This window comes from Toxotes jaculatrix, chromosome 17, assembly GCF_017976425.1.
Source record: "Toxotes jaculatrix isolate fToxJac2 chromosome 17, fToxJac2.pri, whole genome shotgun sequence".
In the NCBI taxonomy this organism is placed as follows: domain Eukaryota; kingdom Metazoa; phylum Chordata; class Actinopteri; family Toxotidae; genus Toxotes; species Toxotes jaculatrix.
The window spans coordinates 4,814,260-4,837,251 of record NC_054410.1 but is presented as its reverse complement, the minus strand read 5'-3'; the positions used below and the strand labels follow the sequence as shown (position 1 = coordinate 4,837,251).

Sequence of the window (22,992 nt, the reverse complement as noted above, 5' to 3'; positions counted from 1 at the left end):
GCTGGTTTGGTCCACAGGGGGCCAGGCTGTGGCCAGTCAGGCCGTCGCAGGCTCTCGGTCACCGCCCCTTCCTCCGTCAGCCGCTTTTCAAAATCCGCTACGAGGCGGAGGAGGATGAAACAGCCGAGGACACAAAGCGGCCACCAAACGCTGTCGAGGCGACGCACTCTCTCTCCTTCCCTCCTCCGGCGCTGTGTGGAAATAAAACGTCTCTAACACGCCTCGATAAGTTAAACTAACCGGCTAACTGGGCGCTTTTATTGTTTTCTGGGTGCGGGCGAGTAATTTACCTGCGGGGGGAACCACGACGCGACTCCGGGAGAAATGTTGTAAAAAAGTTTGTTTTATACCAGCGTCAAATCACCAGATTTCGGCTGGAAGAGGAGCCAACTGTCGCCCCAAGTTCGGAGACTTTGGTGAGTGATTTTTGGTGACACTTAAAAAAAAAAACCGAAACAAGTTTTTACCGGGTCCTTCCCCTTCTTATTTTTTTTTAAATTTTATTTTAAGGATGAAGTCAGCCAACGGCGGCTAACCGTTCGCTCGGCTGCAGATAAATTAGCCCGGTTAGCATAGCCCATCACTTTCCTATGAAACATCCCCTCTGACTCGTTAAGCTAGATAAACTACTTCGCGGTGGGTTAAGGCTATTAACGTGGCTCGTAACTGACTTTTGAAGCTTTACTGAGGCGCAGTCTGTCAGTGAGTTAGTGGAGCAAACGGCGTTGACTGTTTCCCAGCGACTGACCCTTCAGATTTACTGAGTCACTGGTAAAAATCAGATGTTGTTTTCACTTCGTCTTGTCGTTTTTTGGCTCTGCTTTTCCTCTATAGAGGATTCACAGCTGACTTAAACATCCTTAAAAGTCAGTGGTTTTGTGACAAAGCCGTTAAAGTTTTCTGTTTTCACATGTTGAGGAAAGCACTGTGGTGGATGTGGGACTGTGCAGCAGTGTGCAAATGATCTCACCCAGATTTATTGATCTGAAAATGACTCCTGTGATGTCCAGCATTGACCAGAATCATATTCAATCATCCTTAGCCCATATCATGCAGTGTTTTCTTTAAATTTCAACTAAAGGAATCTGTGAAAGCTATTGAAATGTAAATTAATTTCATCTCCAAGTGACTGTGGCTTCCCTTAAGTGACATCTTCAGATGTCTTGCTTTGTATGACCAAGATATTTAGTTTACTATCATGTATGATGAAGAAAAGCAGATAAGCTGGAACCAGCAAATATTTAACTTTTTTTTTTCTTGCATAACTACCAGAACTGGTGTACGTTTATCAAAACAGTTGCTCACTAATTTTCTGTCGATCACCTTATCGATTAATTGACTACATGTTGCAGGTCTGGTCATTATGTTAGATTGTAAATAGTGTTTTATTTATCTTTTTTTAATAAGACAAAGGAGAATTGTACATGACAATAGCTCTGTGGCATTATTTCTTCCAAACGTGTTTCTATTGAAGGATGAAGTGTGACAATATTGAAATTACTCCCAGTCCTATACAGGAAACATCTTTGTTCCGCAGTTTTCTCCCAGTGTTTCATCAGGCTGATGTTAAAGAAGAAAAGTTTTGAAATTTGCACTTTTCACTTTGACATCTGCTAGCCATTATTACCACTCACATCAGTACCAGCAAATGCTGGGATGGTGTGAGGATTAACCTCCTTCTGGTGACCTGGACTGGCGTGAGTCTTCAGCCTTAGCAGCTGTCAACCCACGGTCACTGCGAGCCGCCGTGCCCGGGCCGAGCAGGAGGGCTACCGGGATAATTGGCTCAGAGCGTGCCTGCAGAAAGCAAACTGAATCAGTGTGGCGACATGAGCAAAGTGTGTGGAGAGAATCCCATTTAGCAAAAATGTAAAATGTGGTCAGCATGGCTTTGTTATGTGTTTGCATTTGTTTTGATAATTTCTTGAAATAGATGCACAGTTTCTTTGCACACTTCGAAAACATGATGGCTTTAGACAAGCTGCCACACTGCTGAGCCATGATTTTCTTGCATTTCATAAGCCACTCAAACGTGCAGATGCAGAATACTGATTTGGTTTTTGTGGACAGCCCATTGTCTGCGGTGAATGGGTACCCCGAGTCAGGGGTGTGGGGGACACCTGGCTGAGGGCTTGATGATCTCCCTGAGAGCAGCTGGAAAAGCAGGGGGTCAGGCGGGTGCTCATTGTATAGATGTATAGGCCCAAACGGGGAAATTTCAGCTCATTAAATTTAGTTGTATGCTCTTAAGTTTGTAAGTCTACAAGGTCTTGTACTCAGCATATATGTGATGTTTGTCAGAATAAAGTGAGCAGCAAAATGCAGGAATTAGAATGAAAAAAGTTTACGATACAGCTATGGGAGGCGATTAAAAATACAGTCAACAGTAAAGTTTATGTTCATTTTTTTTAGTAATATTAGTTGAAACCAAGAAAGCAAAAATTTACACGAGATGAACATAGCAGTGGTGCCAACAGTCCCTAACACTTACATAGTGTGCGGAAATGTGTCGACAAGATGAAGTGGTGCAACAGTCAGATATAAAATTTGTGGAAAGTATTTATAAGTAAAAATAGAAGTAGATGAATGCTTTTACTCTGCTCAGCTCTCCGCTGCTATTTCCAGTCATGTTAACTGACTTCTACCTTCCTTAAGCTTCAGGTGGCTGACCCAGGCTGTTGCGTCTATGAGTTATGTCATTGCTAAAGTCAGTCTTTTTTTTTTTTTTTGACCCATGATGACCTCTCTTAAAATACTTAAAATAATTGATTAGCTTCCTAGATAATTACCCAAGATTCATTGTTTGTTTTTGTGTTTGTGTGCGTCACAGAAATTGAACTTGCTGTGCTGAGCTCCAGACTTCTGTTTGGGGGCCACTAAAAGGCCTTGCACTCTGTCAACTGGTTCTCATTGTTTTTTAGTTACAGAAATGATGAATCCCAACAGAAAGAACAAAAACTTTCTCCGTGTGTCTGTAACTGATGCTACCAGCCAATAAATGTTGGCACAAGGCTCTGGTGTAACCACCTCAATTAGTCCCTGGCTGCTTGTTCCACTTGGTTCACTGCCACTTTGTTGTCTTTGTTCTTGGTCTTAGTCCAAACTTCCTGCTTTTTATATCATCGTTATCATTATCAACTTCATTATATTAAGTTTGTAAGCTTTAAAAAAATCAAGTACCGTTACATTTTAACATATTAGTCAGTGATACTATTTATACAAATTCAGAAATGGGTTTTAAACCACATCAGACTGTAAACTACATAAAAGGCTGTATCTTCCTATTGTGTATGGCACTGTCATGTATTCCTGGTGGAGTGTGTATGTCAGAGTCAGACTTGGCCACGTCTATCAATTTGCCTGATTGTCTAATCGTTGTAATTGGATTAGCCAAAGCCTCCACCACAAATGACGCTGGAGCAGTGTGTCGGTAGCTCAGTCGCTCAGCGACACTGTCAGATGAAGGTGCTTTTAGGAACTCATCCTGTTGAGATAGATGTGTCCACCCTGTTTGTGAGTATTTTTTTTTAACAGTGATTTGATGGCGTGAATGTAAAGTGAAGAGATTTACAGAGAGACTTGTGTTTCTTTTCTTTTTTTCAGGGCAGGGTGCTGTCCTGTGGGATGGATGACGCCCAAGAGCAGGACCAGTACGAGGAGCGCCTGAAAGAAGTTTTTAACAGTTTCGACACCAGCGGCTGCGGCTCTCTGTGCCCAGAGGAACTCTCCGACCTCTGCCAGTCGCTGCACCTGGACGATGCCACACCAGCCCTCCTCCATACGCTGCTGCAAAACCAGGACCGCCTCACTGCCAGGGTGAGTTTACTCCTCTGCCCCTGAAAGAAGTTGTTGTAATAAACTTTGAAACTGTGGAATCACTGCATGTCTTTGTGTGCAACTTTCAGAGTAATTTTCCCAGAAAAGCTGTTTTTTCCAAGAGAATTATTGCTCCTTTTCTGATGTCCATGTGAGGTGTAGCCTTTTGCTTTTCCTGTGCGCAGGATCCTCTTCGTCCTTTGATTTTGGCAGGCTCCTGTGAGCCACTCCAGCTTTCAGGTCTTTGTGTCCCTGGGCTTTTTGGCGCTTTGTTTGCCGTCTTGTTGAGGAGAAAATGTTCCCCCATCAGCCGTGATCCCAGGTGTCTGTCGCCAGGACAACCAAGCTGGCTAATCACCATTCACAAATGCATTTGTTTGAGGGTACTCCATGTGGAAATGTGTGAAATAGGGAGGACACTGATCATATGTGTCCAATTGGACTTCAAACTACACAGTTTGTTTAAAATGCAGTGTACATTAAGTTAATCTCTTGTACTTAGTTTTTAAAATCTTTCCAGCCTTGAAGAAGTAGAAATATGAGATAAGCTTCAAACTTGCTTACCTCCACACTTCTACAAGCAAGTTTTGTTTGTCTATAAGCGTGTGCACAGACGGATGGCTATTGTCTTGTGAATGTGGGTGTGTGTGGGCGGGGTAAATGTTAGCAGAGGGGCCAGTGAACTGATTGCCCAACCATGGCATCCAACAATAAAGTCAAAAAGAAAAACCCCCAACTAAAGCCGCCAGCCGCCAGCCTCCGAAGCACAAAGGAAATCACCATACTCAGGGTTAGCAGCTGTTGATTCGTGAAGTATGACCTCCCGGCTCCAGCTCTGACAAAACCCTCCTCCACCCAGACACCCAGGGACACCCGGCCTCCACCCGGCACACAGGGAATTACACCCAATCTAAGGAATTTCATGAACCTTGCTTCACATACTAAGCATTGCTTGGATTTTATACAAAGAAGTCGCACATTTATTTAGAACTATATTTCAGCGCATAATCTCTCTCCTTTTTTTAAATTCCTGTTGCAGGTTGACTTTGACCAATTCAAGAATGCACTGATTCTGGTTTTGTCATCAACCATCGAGCCACCTCAAGCAGAACAGGAAACCTTGCAAAAACCAGGTGAAGTCCTGCCTCAAAAGTGTGAACTGTTTTGAAGAAATTTCACACGTGCCTGCGGTGTCAGCCTCCGCAGAGCGTGACTCCGCATCATTAACCTCATCTGTGTTTTATGTCAGCATCAGTTTAATATTGAACTTTAAGGAGACCTGGTCCATTCACCAAGTCATCCAAGCGGACAAGGTGACTTTGTTAGCTGAGTAAGTGGAGCAGCCCCCATGCTGATTCAGCTGTAAATCTACATATAGAGGCACAGAGCCAAAGGCGTAGACCCAGAGCCAATTAGCTGACAGTTGAATTGTTTGCACTGTCATGGTTGGACGACTGGCTTGGCTTGTTATTTTATCGGTGTAGCTTACACAGTGTGCGCCTATTATACGAAGCTATTTCTTGGAAATGTATATTTATACTCCCTTGTAGTTGAATATCATGATCCACCTTTCATTACTGTATCATGCAAGACACTTGCACTACAAGATAATATGAAGTGTGAAACATTGTCAGCCTGCAGTTTCTGTTTTATTCAAACAAGTGGGAACATATGGATTTAAAAGATTCTTTGGTTACCTCTTTTAGAGAAGTAGCTGCTTTTGGAGAAGTAGCTGCTGAAGGCTGTGACAGTTAAAGTCATTGTGTATTTTTTTTCCTGTCTCTAACAGGGCATCTACTGGTTTTTGAAAAGTCTTAAAAAGCATTAAATTTAGTTTCTTCAATTCCTTCTCATTATATCCCCTCAGAGTCTCCAGAGATCCAACCAAAGTTTGTGAAGGGCAGTAAACGTTACGGCCGCCGCTCCACGCCGGAGTTAATAGAGCCCATTTCAGACTTTAACGAAGTCACCAATGCAAACCCAGCAGAGGGAGAGGATCTGGAGGACAACTATGACTCAGCTGTTCCCAGGAAGCGTGAGGTAAAAGGCTAAGACTGATGTCATCTGAGTTTTTCCAGCACTGTTCTGAACCTCCAGGCGCTCAGATGCCGTCCTTATCGCCTCCTGTCCTTGCATGTACTGCGCCTCTCTGCAGCCACAGACCGGCCGTGAGGCGTTATTCTTAGCTAATCAGCTTAGTGGCATGGAGGGCAGATCCTGAAATGTAATATAGACACTCCAACGTCGGATGCACAAAGCTTTGCTCATTGCATAACAATGTGGCACTGTCTGTAAATAACACTGAGTATAATTACTGTTTAATAAGCCTTGGGTAATCGAGATGTAACCACAATGTTTGTATAGCTTCATGCGGCGTCGTCTGTTTAATGTTTCATGCTCTGAAACATTAAACACCTATGTGAGTTGATAAGTGCTTGGTGTCAAGTTGAACTTTGCCCCGAGTGTATATGCTGCCTGAGATGTGGTCGACAAGGCAACAGCCCAGCGATTTAGGAATTCACATCACGTCCGAACCGATCAGAGGTTTCAGCAGATAAAAAGAGGGACGGACGCCACATTTATTGTTGTCGATATCTCCCAGCGGTTGCTGTCAAGCATCCTGCTTCTTTATTTGAATTTGGCATTAGATGCCTCCCTAAACCTACACAGGACTGCACTGACTTCAGTTCAACAGGTTTTAGTGTGACAGAGATATATAGCATTAGTTCAGCTGAGGCCATGCACAGCTGAACACTCTGTATGGTTCCTCGGGTTGATCTTCTAGATCCTTGTCTTGGATAATCCTGCTCTCACTGCTGACATAGAGACTTGTTTGACATATTAAGAATAGAACATATTAACAGATTAATGATGAAAATAAGGTTTAGATGCAGCCCTATGCTAAACTTTTTGCTATGTAATGCCAGGTTGAATGTGCAAGCATGGATGTGCTGCAGCACAAAGAAAAGCCTCCAACAGGTCACCAAAACAGCCTAATGACGGCCAGTTCAGCCTGTGTGTGGACGGATGGATGTGTTAATATTCTGTGTGTTGTCTCCGACTCCACCCCAGATGCCTGCCGAACCGAAGCGTGTCTTGGTATTGACTAATCTAGGTTTCAACAATGCTACAATGTCCGGGCTGGGGACCAGCAGATGGGGATGGGTCAGGGGTTCTCTGCCACAGAGCAGAGACTGCAGGCTTGGTGCTTTGGGAGGAGGAGGAGGAGGGAGTTTGGCTGTGACAGAGGAACAATGAGCCCCACTACCCCCACCCTCCTGGATGCCTATACACCATGTATCAAAACGCCACTCGCAGAATCCCATCTGTTCTTCATTCCCTCACGGTTTGCTTCCTAAACAATAGATGGCCACGCTGGGACTGAGTTGGAGAACAGTGGGTCACACCCGACGAAATTCCCCGCCCCATTATTCATATTTTTGGAAAAGCACAAAAACTTTTTTTTTTTTTTTTTTGGAGGGTTTTTTTTGAGAGTTTGTGCCAAATGTGGGAGCAACAAAAGCCAGTGTTGATTTTTTTTTAAATTAAAAAATTATCTTTAAATCCTTTTGTGCAACTAGCAAACCTTTTTTATGCTCTTTTCAGCACCAGCGCCCTATAAATACAATTTTTATTTTAAACAATCTCACTTTAATGTGAGTTTTTAGTCCTGTTGCATGATCTTCATCAGAGGAAGAAAATAAAGAAAAGTGTGTCCGTCCGTGACGCTTTTTTCTAATATCCCCACCATTCCTGATTTGCCCGCTGACCCTCCCTGGGGGCCCGTGCCATCACAAAAGCTCTCTTGTGTTTTTTTGTGAGACACCCCTGCCCCCCCACCCAAACTCAACCTTGCCTAATTTAAAAACATATTTGAACTCATAAACAGCTGATTGTCTCAGGACTTTAGCCTGCGGGGGTACATTGATATGGTAGTTTTTGCCTAAGATGAGTTTTTTTTGTATATATATATATATTGAATGTTTAAATTTGATGATAAAGCAGAGCCAGACTGATTAACAGTTAAAATGTTGAAATGATTGTTCTTTATGATATTAGTTTCAGTTTCTTTTCGTCTCTTAACAGCGCTGGAATGCTCATGAAACAAGCATGGAGGAGTACGAGGCAGAAGGTACGTCGAGGTCTCAGTATTTTTCAGCAGATTTACTTCATACTTTAATGTCTGTCAGAAAATGATCGCAGTCTCTTATCTTGAGTTTAGGCCAGATGCACCTCTGGAACCCCGATGAGCCGAGCACACCTCGGGGATCCATCGTTCCTCTGTCGGCCCGTTTGGAGGAGAGGCTGCGCGAAGCCTGTGAGGAGCTGGCCATATCATGGGACAGATGTGCCAGTCACGCTGAACTACTCGCTCTCTGTGAACATCTGGGCCTGGAGGTTAGTTAAAGACTGAAAAACTGAGAAAATCTCATTTCTCTTAAAGTAAATGTTGTTACTTTAGGAGAAACATGCTGTTTATGTTTTCAGATAAATGGGGATGTGCTCCTGAGTTTAACTGGCGATGGAGTGATGAACGTTCAGGACTTCGTATCCAGGGTTGTCAACCACAACAAACCCCCCACACCATCTGCCTCCACACCCTACAGACAGCTTAAACGACTTCACTCCACTCAGGTACGCCATTCGTTTTCTCAGCTCTACCTGGTTATGAGAAGCAGATATAATTCCTTGTTGTTAATTTATTAATTTTATTTGTTTTGACTTTATTAAGGAGCTATTTTCCTTTCTAGTTCCTCTGTAACAGGAATTGAAAAATCTCAGGTTTCATTTAGTCGCCCAAAATGCATAAAATGAAAATTATGCATTTAGTAAAAATAGACAGTAAGAAGTTTTTTCCCCCCAATACAGCCCTTTGACGAGGGAGGCCGTAGGATTGCCACCCCCTCTGCTCTGACCAGCACCATCGGCATGCGTCTCTTCTCCACCCTCGATGATGGCACCGGTTTCACTCCAGTTGAATATATCCTGGATGCCTGGATGGAAGAAGGCATTGAAAACAGCACTGAGATCCTGCAGGTACAGCATTATATTTATTCTGTTAATTATGACCGTGACCATTGGTCATAATTACCATTAATTAAATTCTTTTCTACATTTTTAAACAGACAGCAGATGACAGAATGGACTCATTCTGAAGGCAAACGCATAATTGATTTTGTTTTTTGTTTTTTTGCAGGCTTTGAATTTCGACCTGGATGGCAAAGTGAGTCTCAGTGATCTCACCATGGCACTTGAAAATGAGCTGCTTGTTACTAAGAATGGGATTTACCAAGCAGCACTGGCGAGCTTCAAAGCTGAGATCAGGCATCTAATGTGAGTATGAGTCATCTCTGTAATGCAGCTCATTCAGATCTTAATGCTCTTTGTTTAAATTCGATTAGGAGTGTTTGGTATCATTATAGATCTGCTGATCAGTTGTTTTCTCCTGCCAGGGAGTGTGTCGACAGGGAACTCAGGGAGAAGGAGAAAGTCCAGTCTGACCTGGAAAAAGCAGAGAAGTCGAAAACTCAGCTCGCCACTGAGGTGGACGAACATCACTCTGCGATTGAGCAGATGAATAACCTCAAGCTCAGGTAACGGTTATCCCCTCTCCTGTTCATGTCCCCCATGTTATTGCACCAAGAGTACTCTGTCCATTGACTGATACAGAACGACTGTGCTTCTGTTTTTGTCTCCCTCTCCTTTATCTTGGCCTCATTACTGAGGTGGATTTTAAGGATTAAATGCTTGTTCATCAGGTCCATTCATATACAGTAAATATAGTCAACATTATGTTATCTTACTGTCTTCTCTGTTTCCACTGTTGTACATTTCTATATTTTTAATTCTCTGTGCACATGACATCTACAGGAAGCTCGAGCAGGACCACAAAGAGAAGCTAGCAGCGGTACGATCAGAGCTGATGAAGGAGATGGATCAGATCCAGCAGCAGGCGGGCCTGCAGCGGGAGGAACTGGAGGCAGAGATCGAGAAGATCAGGGAGGATGAATCTTTTCTCAGAGACCACCTCTCCATTTCTGTGAAGGTACCAGAAGGATTTCCTCATATTATTTGTGACCAAACTGTTTTATTTAAAAAGCTTGGCATGGTCTCACTTCTCTCCCTATACATTAATCATCTGCTTATCCAAAAGGAATGGTTTGTGTAAACATAATCTGTGTCATTGTTTTGTGTATCTTTCAGGAAAATAGACGTCTTGAAATGGAGCTGCTGGACAACACAGAAAAACTAGTGGACGCACAAAGCCAAATTACAAAGCTCCAGACAAGTTTGGACAACGTAATGAAAGAAAAGGTACCAAGATATATATGTATTAGAGGATTTTGAATGAAACTGCTGACTTTCTCTATTATTTGTGAAGAACCCTTGACTTTCTGTCCCCTCTTGCACAGATCTTTTTTCTGCATCTTTGTTTCTGGTTTTTTGTTATTTGACACTTATGTATGTTCTCTTTTTCTGGAGTTTGGCGACTTGGACCCCGGTAGCGCAGACTTCTTCCTCCAAGAGGAACGGATTAAACAGCTGCGGAGTGGCTATGAAGCTCAGTGCAGGGTAATAATTTGTCTTTGTTTTCCTGTCTGTGCATGCAAGATGTTGTGACAGTGATATTAGCTTTACAAACTGGATTTACACACATAGTATTCTTTTTTTTTTTTTTTATTTCCAGGAGCTGCAGGATCGTATTGATGAGCTGCAGTCAGAGTTGCGGGAGTTCCACAGTCTTGGTCGAGTTCATCAGCCCTGCCACAAACCTCTCTCTGAAGAGCTGGAGAGCAAAAGCCCTGGCATGGAGTCTGATCCAGGTGGGCTTGATGAATGCTGACACCACACGTACTTAAAATGAATCCTGAGAGAACTCATTACAGGGCACTAACAGCACTAACTACACCTGTTTGTCACACATAGACATTTTTTTGCGTTGAAACAAGTCATCAGCCACAAACGTCTAGTTTGACTCTTTGCAGGCATCGGTTCAGAGGAGGTTCAGCCATTCAGCATGAGTCTGGAGGCAGAGATGATGCTGGAGCAGCTGAAGGAGCAGCACCTTCAGGAAATGGAGGATTTGCGAAACCAACTGGAAAGCAAGGTAAGTCTAGTACATGCTATATATTTCACAAACATCTGTGAATTAAATTAGAGACATATCGATGCTGTATCAGTATTATGGATCGAGGCATGATAAGGCATTTTAGTCATACTTTAGTTGATCCCCTTCTGATCAATGCTGCATCATACTTCTTGAATTGTTTGACTCTTTGAGATGAATGAAATGAGCAATTACTTTGCCTGTAGCTTCATGTTAGCTGTACAGAAAAGAGAGAGATCGAATTTTCAAATCTAGCTCTGCAACACAGCAAATAATTGTAACTAACTTCCTTTAATTCCTCTACATTTATTTTTATTGCTGCAGATGAATGAATTTGATAAGATGGTAGAAAAGCAGAGGTCCACCCATGAGGACCAGAAGACGGCCTTAGCTCTCCAGTACCAGCGGGAGGTCCAGGCTCTGAGGGAGGAGATGGCCAGCGTTCAGAGTCAGGCACAGCAGCTCCAGAGCCAGCTAGATCAGGCGGAGCTGGAGCGGACCTGTCTGGAGGAGAAGCAGGCGGAGGAGAGGGAAGAGCTTGAAAACCTGCAAGAGGAGGAAGTGGGAAGCCTCAGACAGCAGCTGCTCGAGACCCACACTCACACCGCAGACCTGGAAGAGCAGCTGAAGACCCTCAAAGCCCAGCAGGCTGAGACAGAGGGAAAACTTCACACTGAGATGGAGGAACTGAAAAAACAACATGCCGCTGACATTAAGAAGCTCGAGGAGGAACATGTGGAACTTTATGAAGCCAAACTGGAAGAGGAGAGAAACAAACTTCAGGAAGAAAAGGCTGAGTTGGAGCAGAAGTTGTTAGATGATTATGAAAGGGAGAAGGAACAGTTGCAACAAAGCCATGAGGCTGAACTGAAGGCCAAACTAGAGGAGGCTAAGCTGAGGTTTGAGGAGGAGCGGGATGAGATGGTGCAGAGACTTACAGAGCAGTGGCAGAAGGAGAGGGCTCAGCTGGATGAGCAGAACAATGAGTCTCTGCAGGTGCTGCTGGAGGAAGAGATGCTGAAGCTTGTCAAGGAACAAGAAGAGAAGGAGAGCAAGTTCAGAGAGCAGTGGGAGGCTGAACGAGCTCAGCTTCAGGAGCGTCACGAGGACAGTCTACTCGAAAGAATACTTCAAGAAAGGCTGCAGTTGCAAGAGCAGTTTGAGCAGAGGGAGAAGAAGCTAAAGGAGGACTGGGAGAGGGAGAGGCTGCAGCTGGAGGAGGACTATGAGGGGATGCTCCAGGATAGGTTGAATGAGGAGAAGGAGAAGCTCGAGACTGAGAAAGAGGAGGTGGAGAAGAGACTAGACAGTTTAATGGCGGAGGAGAGGGCTCGTCTAGAGGAGAGCCAACGAGAGGCCGTGAAGGAGCTGACCGCTAAGCACACAGAGGAGAGGGACACACTCAGCAGCATGTTGGACAAACTACGAGATGACTTCGCTCAGGAGAGGTGAGACACATGACTTTTTAGGGGTCTTTCTCCATTTTATTTATGCCTTAGTAACTTCTTTAAAAGTGCATTACTTACAAGAGTACTTTGACATTTTGGGAAATTTGGTATCCATCTTTTCACCTAACTTTTGGCAAGAAATCAGATAAGTGCTTTTTTTTTTCAAAACGTTAAATTATTCCTTTAAAATAAGCTCCAAAAGAAACGGCTGTTTTTGTTTGGAATAGTTAAAGTCTGTTGTAATAATAAGAGTTCAGAACTGTTGCTGTAACAATCACTGAATAACCATGTGCAGGAGGGAAATCGAGAGCAGCTTCACCCAAAGAATCAGAGACGTGGAAGAGCGTTTCTCAGGTGATCAAGAATCTGTTGCAGAGCGTTTTCAAGCTGACGTTTTGAAACTCGAACAGCACTACCAAAGCGAGCTGAAGGCGCTTTCTGAGAGCCACGTCGAACAGAAGCTCCACTGGGAGGCGCAGATACAGAAGGCTCTTGAGAATGCCGAGGAACAGCGAAGAATGATGGAGGAGGCTATGGAGCAGGAGAGAGAGAGACTGAATCAAGAGTGGACAAGAGAGCGGCGTGAACTCGAAAGAATTCACAAGGAAGAGCTTGAAGAACTGATGATGAAGAACAGGCAGCTGCAGAGTGAACTGGATGACTTCATTGGTATGTCCCAGACAAAAGAGATAGAGCTCAGCAGGCAGCTGAATGACCTCCACAACCGTCTTCAGGAAAGTCTGGAAACCAAAGACGAGCTTCTCGCTCAGTCCGAGAGAAAAGCGCTTGAGACTGAGCTCCTGTTAAATCAAACCGTGGAAGATTTCAAACAGGAGAGGGAAGAACATCTGAGTAGCCAGGCAGAGCTGGAGGCGAAATACAACGAGATGCTGGTGATTTCTGAGAGGCAGATCACAGAGAGGATTGAACTGTTGACAGAGCGAGATGATTTAAAGATGAAGATTGAGGAGCTGGAGATGCTGCTTAATCAGGCGGCCGTGGACTTTGAACTTGAGAGGAGGGAGCTACAGGAGCATGTGTCTATGCTCGAGGAGAAGTTTAAAGATAATCTTGAGAATGACAGAGAAGAGCTTGTAGCAGAGAGAGACCAGCTTATAAGAAGAACTGAAGAGCTAGAGAAGGAACTCAGTCAGGTTTTGGCCTCTATAGAAAAGGATGAGAAAAAAGAAACGGAGGAATCAAATGACACATTTACAGAAGAACTGCAGAACACCAGAGAATGTATTTCAGTATCCGATGAAGAGCAGGAAACATGTCTGGCACCTGAAATCCGAGTCAATGATGTTGTTATTCTTACCAATTCCTCTAATCAGGAACCAGTGTGTTTGTCACCGTTTGTGGTTGAACAAGATGCAGAGACGGATACTCCTGACGCAGGGGACGGGGGCCCTGAAGATATCGTTAATGTTGCTCGTGAATACGATAAAGATGGCCCTGGTAGCAATGCTGATGATGAAGGCGACAACATGCCACAAACAGAGACAGATGACACCGAGAACCAAGAACAAGACAATCAAATTATCACTGAAAGTAATAACACACTGCCTGAAAACGACAGTGGTGTTGGTGACGGATGTGAGAATCAAGTTGGTGCTGTTTCTGGTTGTCAGATTGGAGATTCAGGCCCAGAAGAAGCTGAAGAAGATCCTCGCGTTGGCTGTTGTTCCACAGAAGTTGGACTTTGTCGTGAAGAAGACACAGAATCAAATCCAAGCAATGTTGAAAACGAAAAAGATTCGGTTCGCCCAGAGATTCAGTGTGAGGCTCTCTCATCGCTTGAGGTGTTTGAAGGTGCGGATGCTGATGAGGATGCAACAGATGGTGAGAATAAAATAGCTCTTGAATCATGTGAGGACGAGCAGAAACCTCAAGATTTACCCGCTTTGGACTCTGGAAGTCCTTCCCATGAAGATGAGCCATGTCATGGGACTGTGGTCAGTCCATCAGCGCTGGAGGAGACAGGTGACCCTGGTGAACGCTGTCTGGAGGATGCTGAGGTTAAGTGTTTACCAAGTAACTCTCACCACCATGAACAGGAAGCTGACTGTAAACATTTAACCGCTAAAATAGAGGATGAGCACGCTGCCTGTGCACATGATCGCTCGGAGCATGAAGATGGTGATTGTGAGGACCGGGGTTGCCCTCTCCTTAAACTGCAGGCTTCTTATAACACTGCCACGGAGGAGAACATCCTCCTACATGAGAAGATTTCTCTGCTTCAACAGAAGACAGAAATACTCGAGAATCTTCTGGCTCATAACAGTGAAAAGATTAAAACTGGGCACCAGGTTTTGGAGGAAAACTATACCCTCAAGGTGAAAATGATACTGCTGATGGAGCACGTCAAAGAGCTAGAGATAAAGGCCTTAAAAATGACAGATCTTCAGATTCGATATGAAGATTGCATGTGTGAAAATGCCAAGCTGAAGGACCAGAACAGTGAGCTTGAAAAGAGGGTTTGGAGCCTTGAAAGCAGGATGAATATTTTCCACGACTTCCAAGATCAGCAGCTTTCACTGGTGGACGAGATCAGCAGGATGAGGGAAGAAAACGCCAAGCTGTCTGAGCTGTTCGGCGAACTGGAGAGGCAGGACGAGGTTCTTTCAGCCATGCATCCAGAGAGCCCCACAGAGGAGGATTTGCTAGCTCTGACCAGTCAGCTGGAGGTTAAAGTTCAGGCCGTGTTCGACCTCGAGGACTGCTGTGAAGAGTTTGAGAAGCAGAACTCCAAACTTCGCAGAGCCGTCACAGAGCTCCAGGACAAGTCGCAGACATTAAATGAAACAACGCAGGCCCATAGGTAACGTGGAGCAACACTAGGATCCCGTCCTCCCGTGTCTCCTGTGGCTTCTCCTTTCGGTGCTTTGATTTTTAGGAGCCCTCCTCCTTTTGTTCCCAGGCACAACATAGTGCTGCTTGTCCTACTTGTGATGGTGGTGTCCTAATGCTCCTACACCTTAGTGCGATGCAACAGATCTTGAACACCCTGTAGATCACAAGTAGAAAGCAAAAGATGTATTACATATGCTCTGTTTATTGCGAAGTTTTTTCTGACTTAGTCTAATGTAGTTTTTTCTGTCTGTAGATCTGAGGCCAGTCGTCTTGCTGAAGAAAACCTCGTCCTCAGGCAAAAGATTGCTGTGTTGAAGGAAGAGGACTTGAAAGAGGCCCAGGAGGAGTTGACGTAAGAAACGCCAAAAAATATATTCACTTCAAAATGTCGGTGCATTTTTTATTTTGTTGTGTAAACTGACGTTTTCTTCCTTTGTTGAATTTTAGACAAACTTTGGAGCGCTTAAAAAAAGAGAAGAGCGCATCTCAAAAGGCGGCAGAGAATTTCCAGAAGCAGGTACCTCACATGTAACTTGATCCTGTTTTTGAAACAGTTTGCTCTGCGTCTTTCGTCATTCAGAATCAGGTCAGGGGATGTTAAAGTATTTCCTCCTCTGCAGATTTCAGAGCTGCATTTGCAGAGCCAGCAGCTCGAGGATGAGAATGAGATCCTGTCGGAGAAAAACATCCAAAATATTGCCGATATGGAGAATCTACGACAGCAGCTGGCAGAGCTGATAAAGGAAAACGAGAGGAGGGAGGCGTTCCCCTCCGAAGAGAAAAACAAGGTAAACAGTGTTTTATCACAGACTGCTGGTCATGAAGTTGTGGTGGCAGTAGCGGGTAGTTAATTGGTGGCTGTTTTGTGTTAGCTGGCAGCTTGTGTGTCTGCTCTGGAGGCAGAGCTGACCAAAGCTCTGGAGGACACTGCACAGCTGGAGGAGAGGAATATCCAGCTGTCACAGCAGCTGTCTGGCCTCAGAGAGAAGGTGAGAATGAAGCCATGGGCTCTTTAATGGATCTCACACCAACCCCATCAAAGCATGGCACAGACACAAAGGGGGAAAATGTATTAATGGCTCCTGATTCATAAAATGACCCAGTGAATGTAAGCGAAGACAATGATGAAGGTACAGAAATAGTGCTGAAGAAGTAATTTCTAGCCTTGATGCACATACAGAGATATTTTGGCGTGATCTAACTTTAGCAGTAAAAGTTTTATTACAGTTTTATTCGTCTTCTTGTTCTTAGGTGGTGAAGTTGGACTCCATGGACAATCAGCTCAGCCATTTGTTAGAGGAGCGGAAGAGTGCGGATATGGAAACTCAGGGCCTCCGCAACCAGCTAACCAAAGCTCAAGAGAAGGTAAAAGTCTGCCATAACCACAGAATCACGTTTTTGTTTTTAGATCAGCAGCTGCTGGAGAAAACTAGTGTCTCCTCGTTTTTGGTTTGAAAATAAATCTGCCACATTCACCATTTTTATTACCTGAGCTACTGAGTTTATCAGGACTAAATTTATTCTTTTTTCCACCCTAGGTCAAGACAGTGGATGAAACTCTTCAGGCTGTGAACCATCAAAGTGCTCGTCTTAAGACAGATGTTCGTGTTTTGCAGAAGGAGAGGGATTCGCTTAAACATGAAGTTGCAATGCTACACAAACAGCTGCAGAATGCCACTGATAAAGTAAGATATTTCTGATCTTTGTCACTTAACTGGCTGGTAAAGTTAGGAATGCACCAGTCCAATCTCTTCCCAATCCCAGATAGAAAAAGCAGAATTAGAGCTGTTCTGTTAGTAAGGTCTGAAGTTGTTCAGTTGTACGGGAAAGTGAAGTAGGCTTGTGCAGATGTTATCGGTAGACTTGACCTCTGCCTCTGCTTGTCACAGAACCATGTTTTAGAGATGGCCTTGCACTCGAGTGGCCTGCAGAATCAGAGTAAAAAGCTGTACAGAGATGAGATGTCTCGGCTGATGGAACAAGAGCAGCAGCAACTGAGGCAGGAGAACGAGAGGCTTCAGGCAGAAGTGTGCAGCATGAAAGGAGACCTCATGCAGTCCAGAGAAAAGGTGAGCTGAAGCCGAATGCAAACTGAAATTAAGTTTAAAAACCTGCAGATGTATTAGTGTTACAGGATCCCACCCTGTCACTAAACTGAAAGTAACCTTCTGTTTAAGGTCCGCCAGCTGGATGCTACCGTCATGTCCTTGAAGCAGCACAAACAGCAGAGTCAGTCCTCCCTGGTGAAGGCCTTGGAACAGGAGAACACCTCCCTGAAGCAGGAGCTCGAAGCACAAAAGGAAATGACCAAGGTAAAAACACATTATTAAAAATTTGTAAATCTAACCAGTTAACCTTTGTTGTGCTGTTAATTTTTTCTAAACATGGTGATTATGTGGTATCCTCTGAAATATGCATTCATGTGCACTGGTATCAGGACTGTGAAGCTGGACAAGGACACACAGAGCTGGAGAGTCTTCAGCAAGAAAATGAGGCACTCAAGGCCCAAATGGCTCGACTGTCTACACAGCTGCTAGAGGTACATCGTCTCAACAACATTTCTCCTCTTACTTTAGTGGATTTTAGAGTGTTGTTTAAATTTCACCTTTCATCTAGAGGTACTTAGCCTTTGGCCTTCTTTGTGTTTGTATTTTCTATTTATGCTTATTTTGCCAGGTTTCTCTATTTTTCTCTCAGCTGCAGTCCTTTGCTCATGGTTTCTTCCCTTGTCCAGACATTTCAGGCTCAGCTGGTTGGTCTTCTGCCTCCGTCACCTCACAGGATGCCCAGAGGACAGCATCGAGGTGAAGATCCGGACAACATGCAGGTACAGTGCAACCTGAACCTTCCCTGATAGCAGACCTGGGCAAATATACATAAGCATAAGTAAAATATTTGACCTTTATCTGATGATGACTAAATGCTACATTGGATAACTTGCAGACTTGTAGACTTTTCCTATAGTATAATTAAACCTGAGGAACAGTTTAGCACCTAAAGCTTTAGTGCCACTGCATTGTTTCATGGTTTGGTATTATCATCTCCTGCCATTTTCCTGTCACTGCTATCATTTTATTTTGTCACACCATGGTTACTTGTTCTCATGTAGCCATATATTCATCATTAATTAAGAAGGAATCTATGAACTACATGCCACGTTGGACGTGTTAAATATAAATACACCCATTGTGTTTCTTTCACTTTGGTGTAGAAAGTGTGTCCACTCAAATAAATCACTCAGTTCAGGTCATGAAAAATGTCTTTTATATTCTTTTATAAAATTTGATTTGTGACTGTAAATGCAAAGAAAAACAATACACCACAAAAAAATCTGAATCAAAGCAAAAATTAAATGCAATAATGCGTTGCTTTCCAAACACCTGAGCTGAGTGTCATTTAGTTGGCATAATCTTCGTTTAGTTTTATTTTCCATTTCCTGTTTTTGTTTGAACGCTGGGTTTGCTGTGCTCCTTGTTTTGGCGACGCTCACAGATCCGCCTCTGCACCTGTTTGTCTTCATCTCCCCGTGTCATGTGTGTTAATGTTTACATTTTGGGTTTGGTATTTAGTCTGGTAGTACCTGTGTGTCTCTTCGTTGTGTTGCTGAACCCGCTGTCTTTATTTAATTTTCCATCTCTGGACTGAAGTACTGTCAGTGGTGTGATCACCTGGGTGTGGTCCTGGTGGCTGTTTTCCATTTGTCAGACTTTGTGGAGTCATGCTGCACAAACGTCTGTCTCTTCCCAACAGGTAGCTGTAGCTTGTCCAGGTTTATCTGTAAATGGAGTCATTCCACTGTTAGTGTGTTTTAATAGCATGAATGTAGTGGAAGGAGGAGGAGTTTCCCATTTAATGTGCGTACTATGCATTTATGTTGTTAAGATTTATGCCAGTTTAGTTCTTTTTTTAAAAAATATATTTATGTCTGGTCATTCACACGGCCTCATGGGATTATTCAGGCACGTGAATCAAGAGCAAACCAAACATGATGAAATATTTACCCTCACATAAATGCAAACATAAACATAATACGCATAAATAAACAAAACCCAAACAAAAAATTGACATCTTTGCAGCAGTTCATGCCATTATACACCTAATTCGATTAATGAATAAATAATATACAGTATAACGTGTATTAAGTATGAGGCTTTTATGTACTATAGTTTGTTTTTTATCTTAGCTTGTCACGTAATTGACCGTCCATTCACTCAGACCAAAACAACGCCCATTCACATAAGTGGCTCTATGCTGTTGATTATGTTTTAAAGGAGAGGTTCACCTTTTTTCAACTCTTCTTCTTTCTTAAAACAACACTCACAGGCCACTGTATATGTTAAGAAACTTGGTGGTCTTCGTAAACGTTCCTGTTGTGCACAGAGAACAGTGAATTTTGCCCCACATTTCTTACTTTGCATTAGGAAGTGATCTCTTCAAAGCCAATATGGACAGGACGAGTGATCACAGCAGCCTATAACTCTTTCAGTGCACATGCAGTCATGTCATTGCCTGTATTTATTTTTACGATTGTTTCATATCTTCTAATTCTAAGTCGTCTTTATTCATTTAGTGTTGAACACACTTCTCAGAATGTTCTGACCACAAAAGCCTGTGTGCAGGCCCGTTGACTGACCAGCCCTGTGTAGGTCTTTAGGTTCAGAGGAGAGGGTAGAGCTCTGGTGAAGTGTACCTGCCTTTTCTCTCCAGGGGGCGATGCCGGAGCAGCGGGCGGCTCACGCAGACAGCTACCGGCGGATCGGTGGATTGTAACGCCCAGCGTCTTTCCCTGCTCTCCACTTTATCCTCTTTCACCTCCGCGACTGCTCTCCTCACATTCTGCTCTCCCTCTGCTTTGTTTGGAGCAAAAAATCTGACTGACTGTAGCACATGACGCCGTCCTCTCTGCTTCTTCACAAGAGATTGTGAACAAATACGTGGTGCCTGATTCAGAAGGCATGAATGTGTAATTGTATTTCCTTGCTGCTAGGTGGCGGGAAAACACAGAAAAGACTCCTGGTGTTTTTCCCCATGGGATTATGACTAAAATAATGACATTATCATTGACAATTTAAAGTTTGTAAGATATGCTGTATGAAATGTAACATCTATATATACAGACTGCAATGTGGCATCTTGACAAACATTAATTTTTAAATTTTTTAATTCTTGATTACAGGGAGTCTTTTTAAAACAGGGTGTATTTTCTGGGAATGTTGTGTTCTGCACTTGTTGTACCAGCTACCATTGTCTGAGACAGGGTATACACTTATCCTCAGAGGCTAAATCTTGTTGGACAGTTTGCCTTACGATCATCGAGGAGTGTTAACACTGAGGCGAGGTTAGTGCCTAACAGCCTTCTGAGCCTTTACTAACAATCAAGCAATTTTAACCTGCTCTTGTCAGGTGATGTTACTCTCTGTGTCCAGTCAGGGTTTATAGAGATTTCTCAATGAAGGTACCAAGTTTTCACCGTTTGTCTTGTCATGTTTATGCCTGTGTTTCTTCTCGGACGCGACACACAGTTGAATGTTGAATGTTGTTTTTGTGTTCAGGGTCTGTGTGCTGCTGTTGGTGTTGCTGCTGCACAACCAAAGTGAATCACAACTTTCACACTTTCGTTTTTTTTCCTGCTTAAATACAGACTGTTCAGACACGTCGCACAACTATTAACTTTGAATGTTTAACTGGCATTTATCATTAGAGATTCCACGTGAGCCAAATTATTGTTTTCCCCAGTAGTGTGTCATTAGTGTAATGCATCATCATATCTGTTATTGTCATATCTGTGTTTGGGTTTTTGAGTCATGTAGTGAGTCTTTTTCCTTTTTTGCACCATGTATAGGCTCAAATTTATTTTATTTGTTTTATTATTTTGTTATTTATTTTAGTAGAATCATGTTAGGGTTTATTTTATTTATGCATTAAATTATTTTTTGTAGAGGTGTCTGGAATACATGGCATAATTTTATACCTATTTATATTTTATTTATTTTTTTAGTGTTTTGTCCTCTGCTTAGAAATGTACTAGACCTCATTTAATGCAGAAATCAGAAAATAAAGCACCTAGCTCACAAGAATTTGGTCTGTATGTTTTTCTCACCCTTGAGTCTTAGTTTACAGCAGCTCAAAGGCAAAATAATTCACATTTCATTTTAATTTTATTGCATTTGCAGCAGTCTGACAATATCATTCACTGTCTTGTCACCAGGATGAAAGGGACAGGAAGATGAAGAATATGGAGGAGCGTATGAAGGAAATTGAACTGTCGCTGCATAACGTCAAGCTGCTGCTCAAAGAGAAGGTTTCTCAGCTGAAAGACCAGGTTGGTTCACAAAGCTCTTTTTTTTCTTATAAAATTAAAAAAACAAGTCAAACATATAATTGTGTATATAATTCTGATTTTTTTTCAACTAATAAAGAAATTTTACCAGTATGTGCACTGTATGTGCTGAGCAGGATATTTTACATTTAGAAAATATATGATGCAGTGGTGACACTGTTTATGACTGCAGTTTTGCTGTGTATCCGCCAACATGCTGTATACTGATTTATCACAACAAGCTAATGCTAGCTAATAATGTTGCCGTGCCAGTCTTACATTCAGGCTCTTATTGCCAGCATCTGATGAGATTAATTATAAAATTATCAAAACATTTATCGTCTACTTTCTCTGACTTTTCCAGCTCCACAAAAATGGCAAAGCAGATGTGCTGATCAAAGACCTGTATGTGGAGAACACCCATCTGCTGAAAGCTCTGGAGATCACAGAGCAGCGGCAGAAAATCGCAGAGAAGAAGAACTACCTGCTGGAAGAGAAGATCTCCAGCCTTAACAAGATAGTCCGAGAACTAAACCCATCGCCCCTTCCCTCACTGCCTTACCACTATAAATGTTCATAATGCATCACCTAAAATACCTACAGGTGCTCAGGACTTTAACAGTTCTCCAAAGTCAACTATGACCTGCACTGTTTTATTAACTTCAAAGTCTTTTTCCTGTCTTTTTTTTTTTTTTTTTTATTGAACCCTCCTGCAACAGATCCAACCAAACGGATGGAAAAAAAGTTTTTTGTGTCTTTTCATGTCCATTGACAGGTTTTATACTGATTTAGCCCAATTTTCACTGTTAAATATACAGTATTTGTTCATTTTTTTCCTAAGCAATAATTAGCTTAAATTGTGTTGAACTGATGAAGAACCAAATGTGAAGGTTTGACTGCAAAGAAAACATGCTATTTCAGTTATTTAATTTTTAAAAAACATTTTTCAAAGCAGTAGCTTTTACTAGTAAATGTGTAAATATTTTACCACGACACTATACTTCTCCCTCAAGAGGAAAAACAATACTGAAGTGCACTTTTTATTTAAGTGTTCTTTTGTCTATGTTGTCAAAGAGATTAATTGTGTTAATCTGTCTGTCCTTTCTGTCTTTAGCCCTTATGTAAAGAAGAAACAGGAACCTATTTATCAGAGGTAAAATCATGTCAACAGAAAAGTTAAATAATCCGGTGACCTTTTCAGGGTATTTGCTTTCATGTAACACTACCTGGAGTCACATCCACTTTAAAGGTCTGCCAAGTGGCAATACATGCTATTTATATGTGAGTAAAATCCTATGATCTGCTGCCATATGTGAAGTGTCAATATGTAAAGCTGCATTTGAAGACTGTGCCATGTGTTTTTGAATGTTTTTGAGTCAAATGAAGGACCTTGTCTTTGCAACTGCTGCAGAATAAGCACTAAACTCGAAAACAGGGTAATGTTTGGT

The 22,992-nt window shown here is 42.7% G+C and overlaps 1 protein-coding gene across 3 annotated transcripts; it reads left to right on the top strand.

Moving 5' to 3' along the window:
• The first annotated feature begins 77 nt into the window (after positions 1 to 77).
• On the top strand, positions 78 to 22,973 carry nin (ninein (GSK3B interacting protein)). 3 transcript variants are annotated; one of them, XM_041060052.1, is made up of 28 exons: positions 78 to 416; positions 3,604 to 3,816; positions 4,856 to 4,949; positions 5,684 to 5,856; positions 7,903 to 7,948; positions 8,039 to 8,214; positions 8,305 to 8,451; positions 8,686 to 8,853; positions 9,014 to 9,150; positions 9,270 to 9,410; positions 9,688 to 9,862; positions 10,021 to 10,131; positions 10,300 to 10,389; positions 10,505 to 10,640; positions 10,803 to 10,924; positions 11,249 to 12,372; positions 15,479 to 15,577; positions 15,673 to 15,742; positions 15,846 to 16,013; positions 16,098 to 16,214; positions 16,477 to 16,590; positions 16,764 to 16,910; positions 17,115 to 17,294; positions 17,403 to 17,537; positions 17,663 to 17,764; positions 17,960 to 18,052; positions 21,434 to 21,547; positions 21,909 to 22,973. In XM_041060052.1, the coding sequence occupies exons 2-28, from the start codon at positions 3,625 to 3,627 to the stop codon at positions 22,122 to 22,124; spliced, it is 4,587 nt and encodes a 1,528-aa protein (XP_040915986.1). In that variant the 5' UTR covers positions 78 to 416; positions 3,604 to 3,624; the 3' UTR covers positions 22,125 to 22,973. The 3 variants fall into 3 exon arrangements, with proteins under 3 accessions (XP_040915986.1, XP_040915987.1, XP_040915985.1); XM_041060051.1 differs by lacking the exon at positions 78 to 416 and adding an exon at positions 12,668 to 15,193 and having other exon boundaries at positions 3,607 to 3,816; XM_041060053.1 differs by lacking the exon at positions 16,098 to 16,214.
• Positions 22,974 to 22,992: the final 19 nt, after the last annotated feature.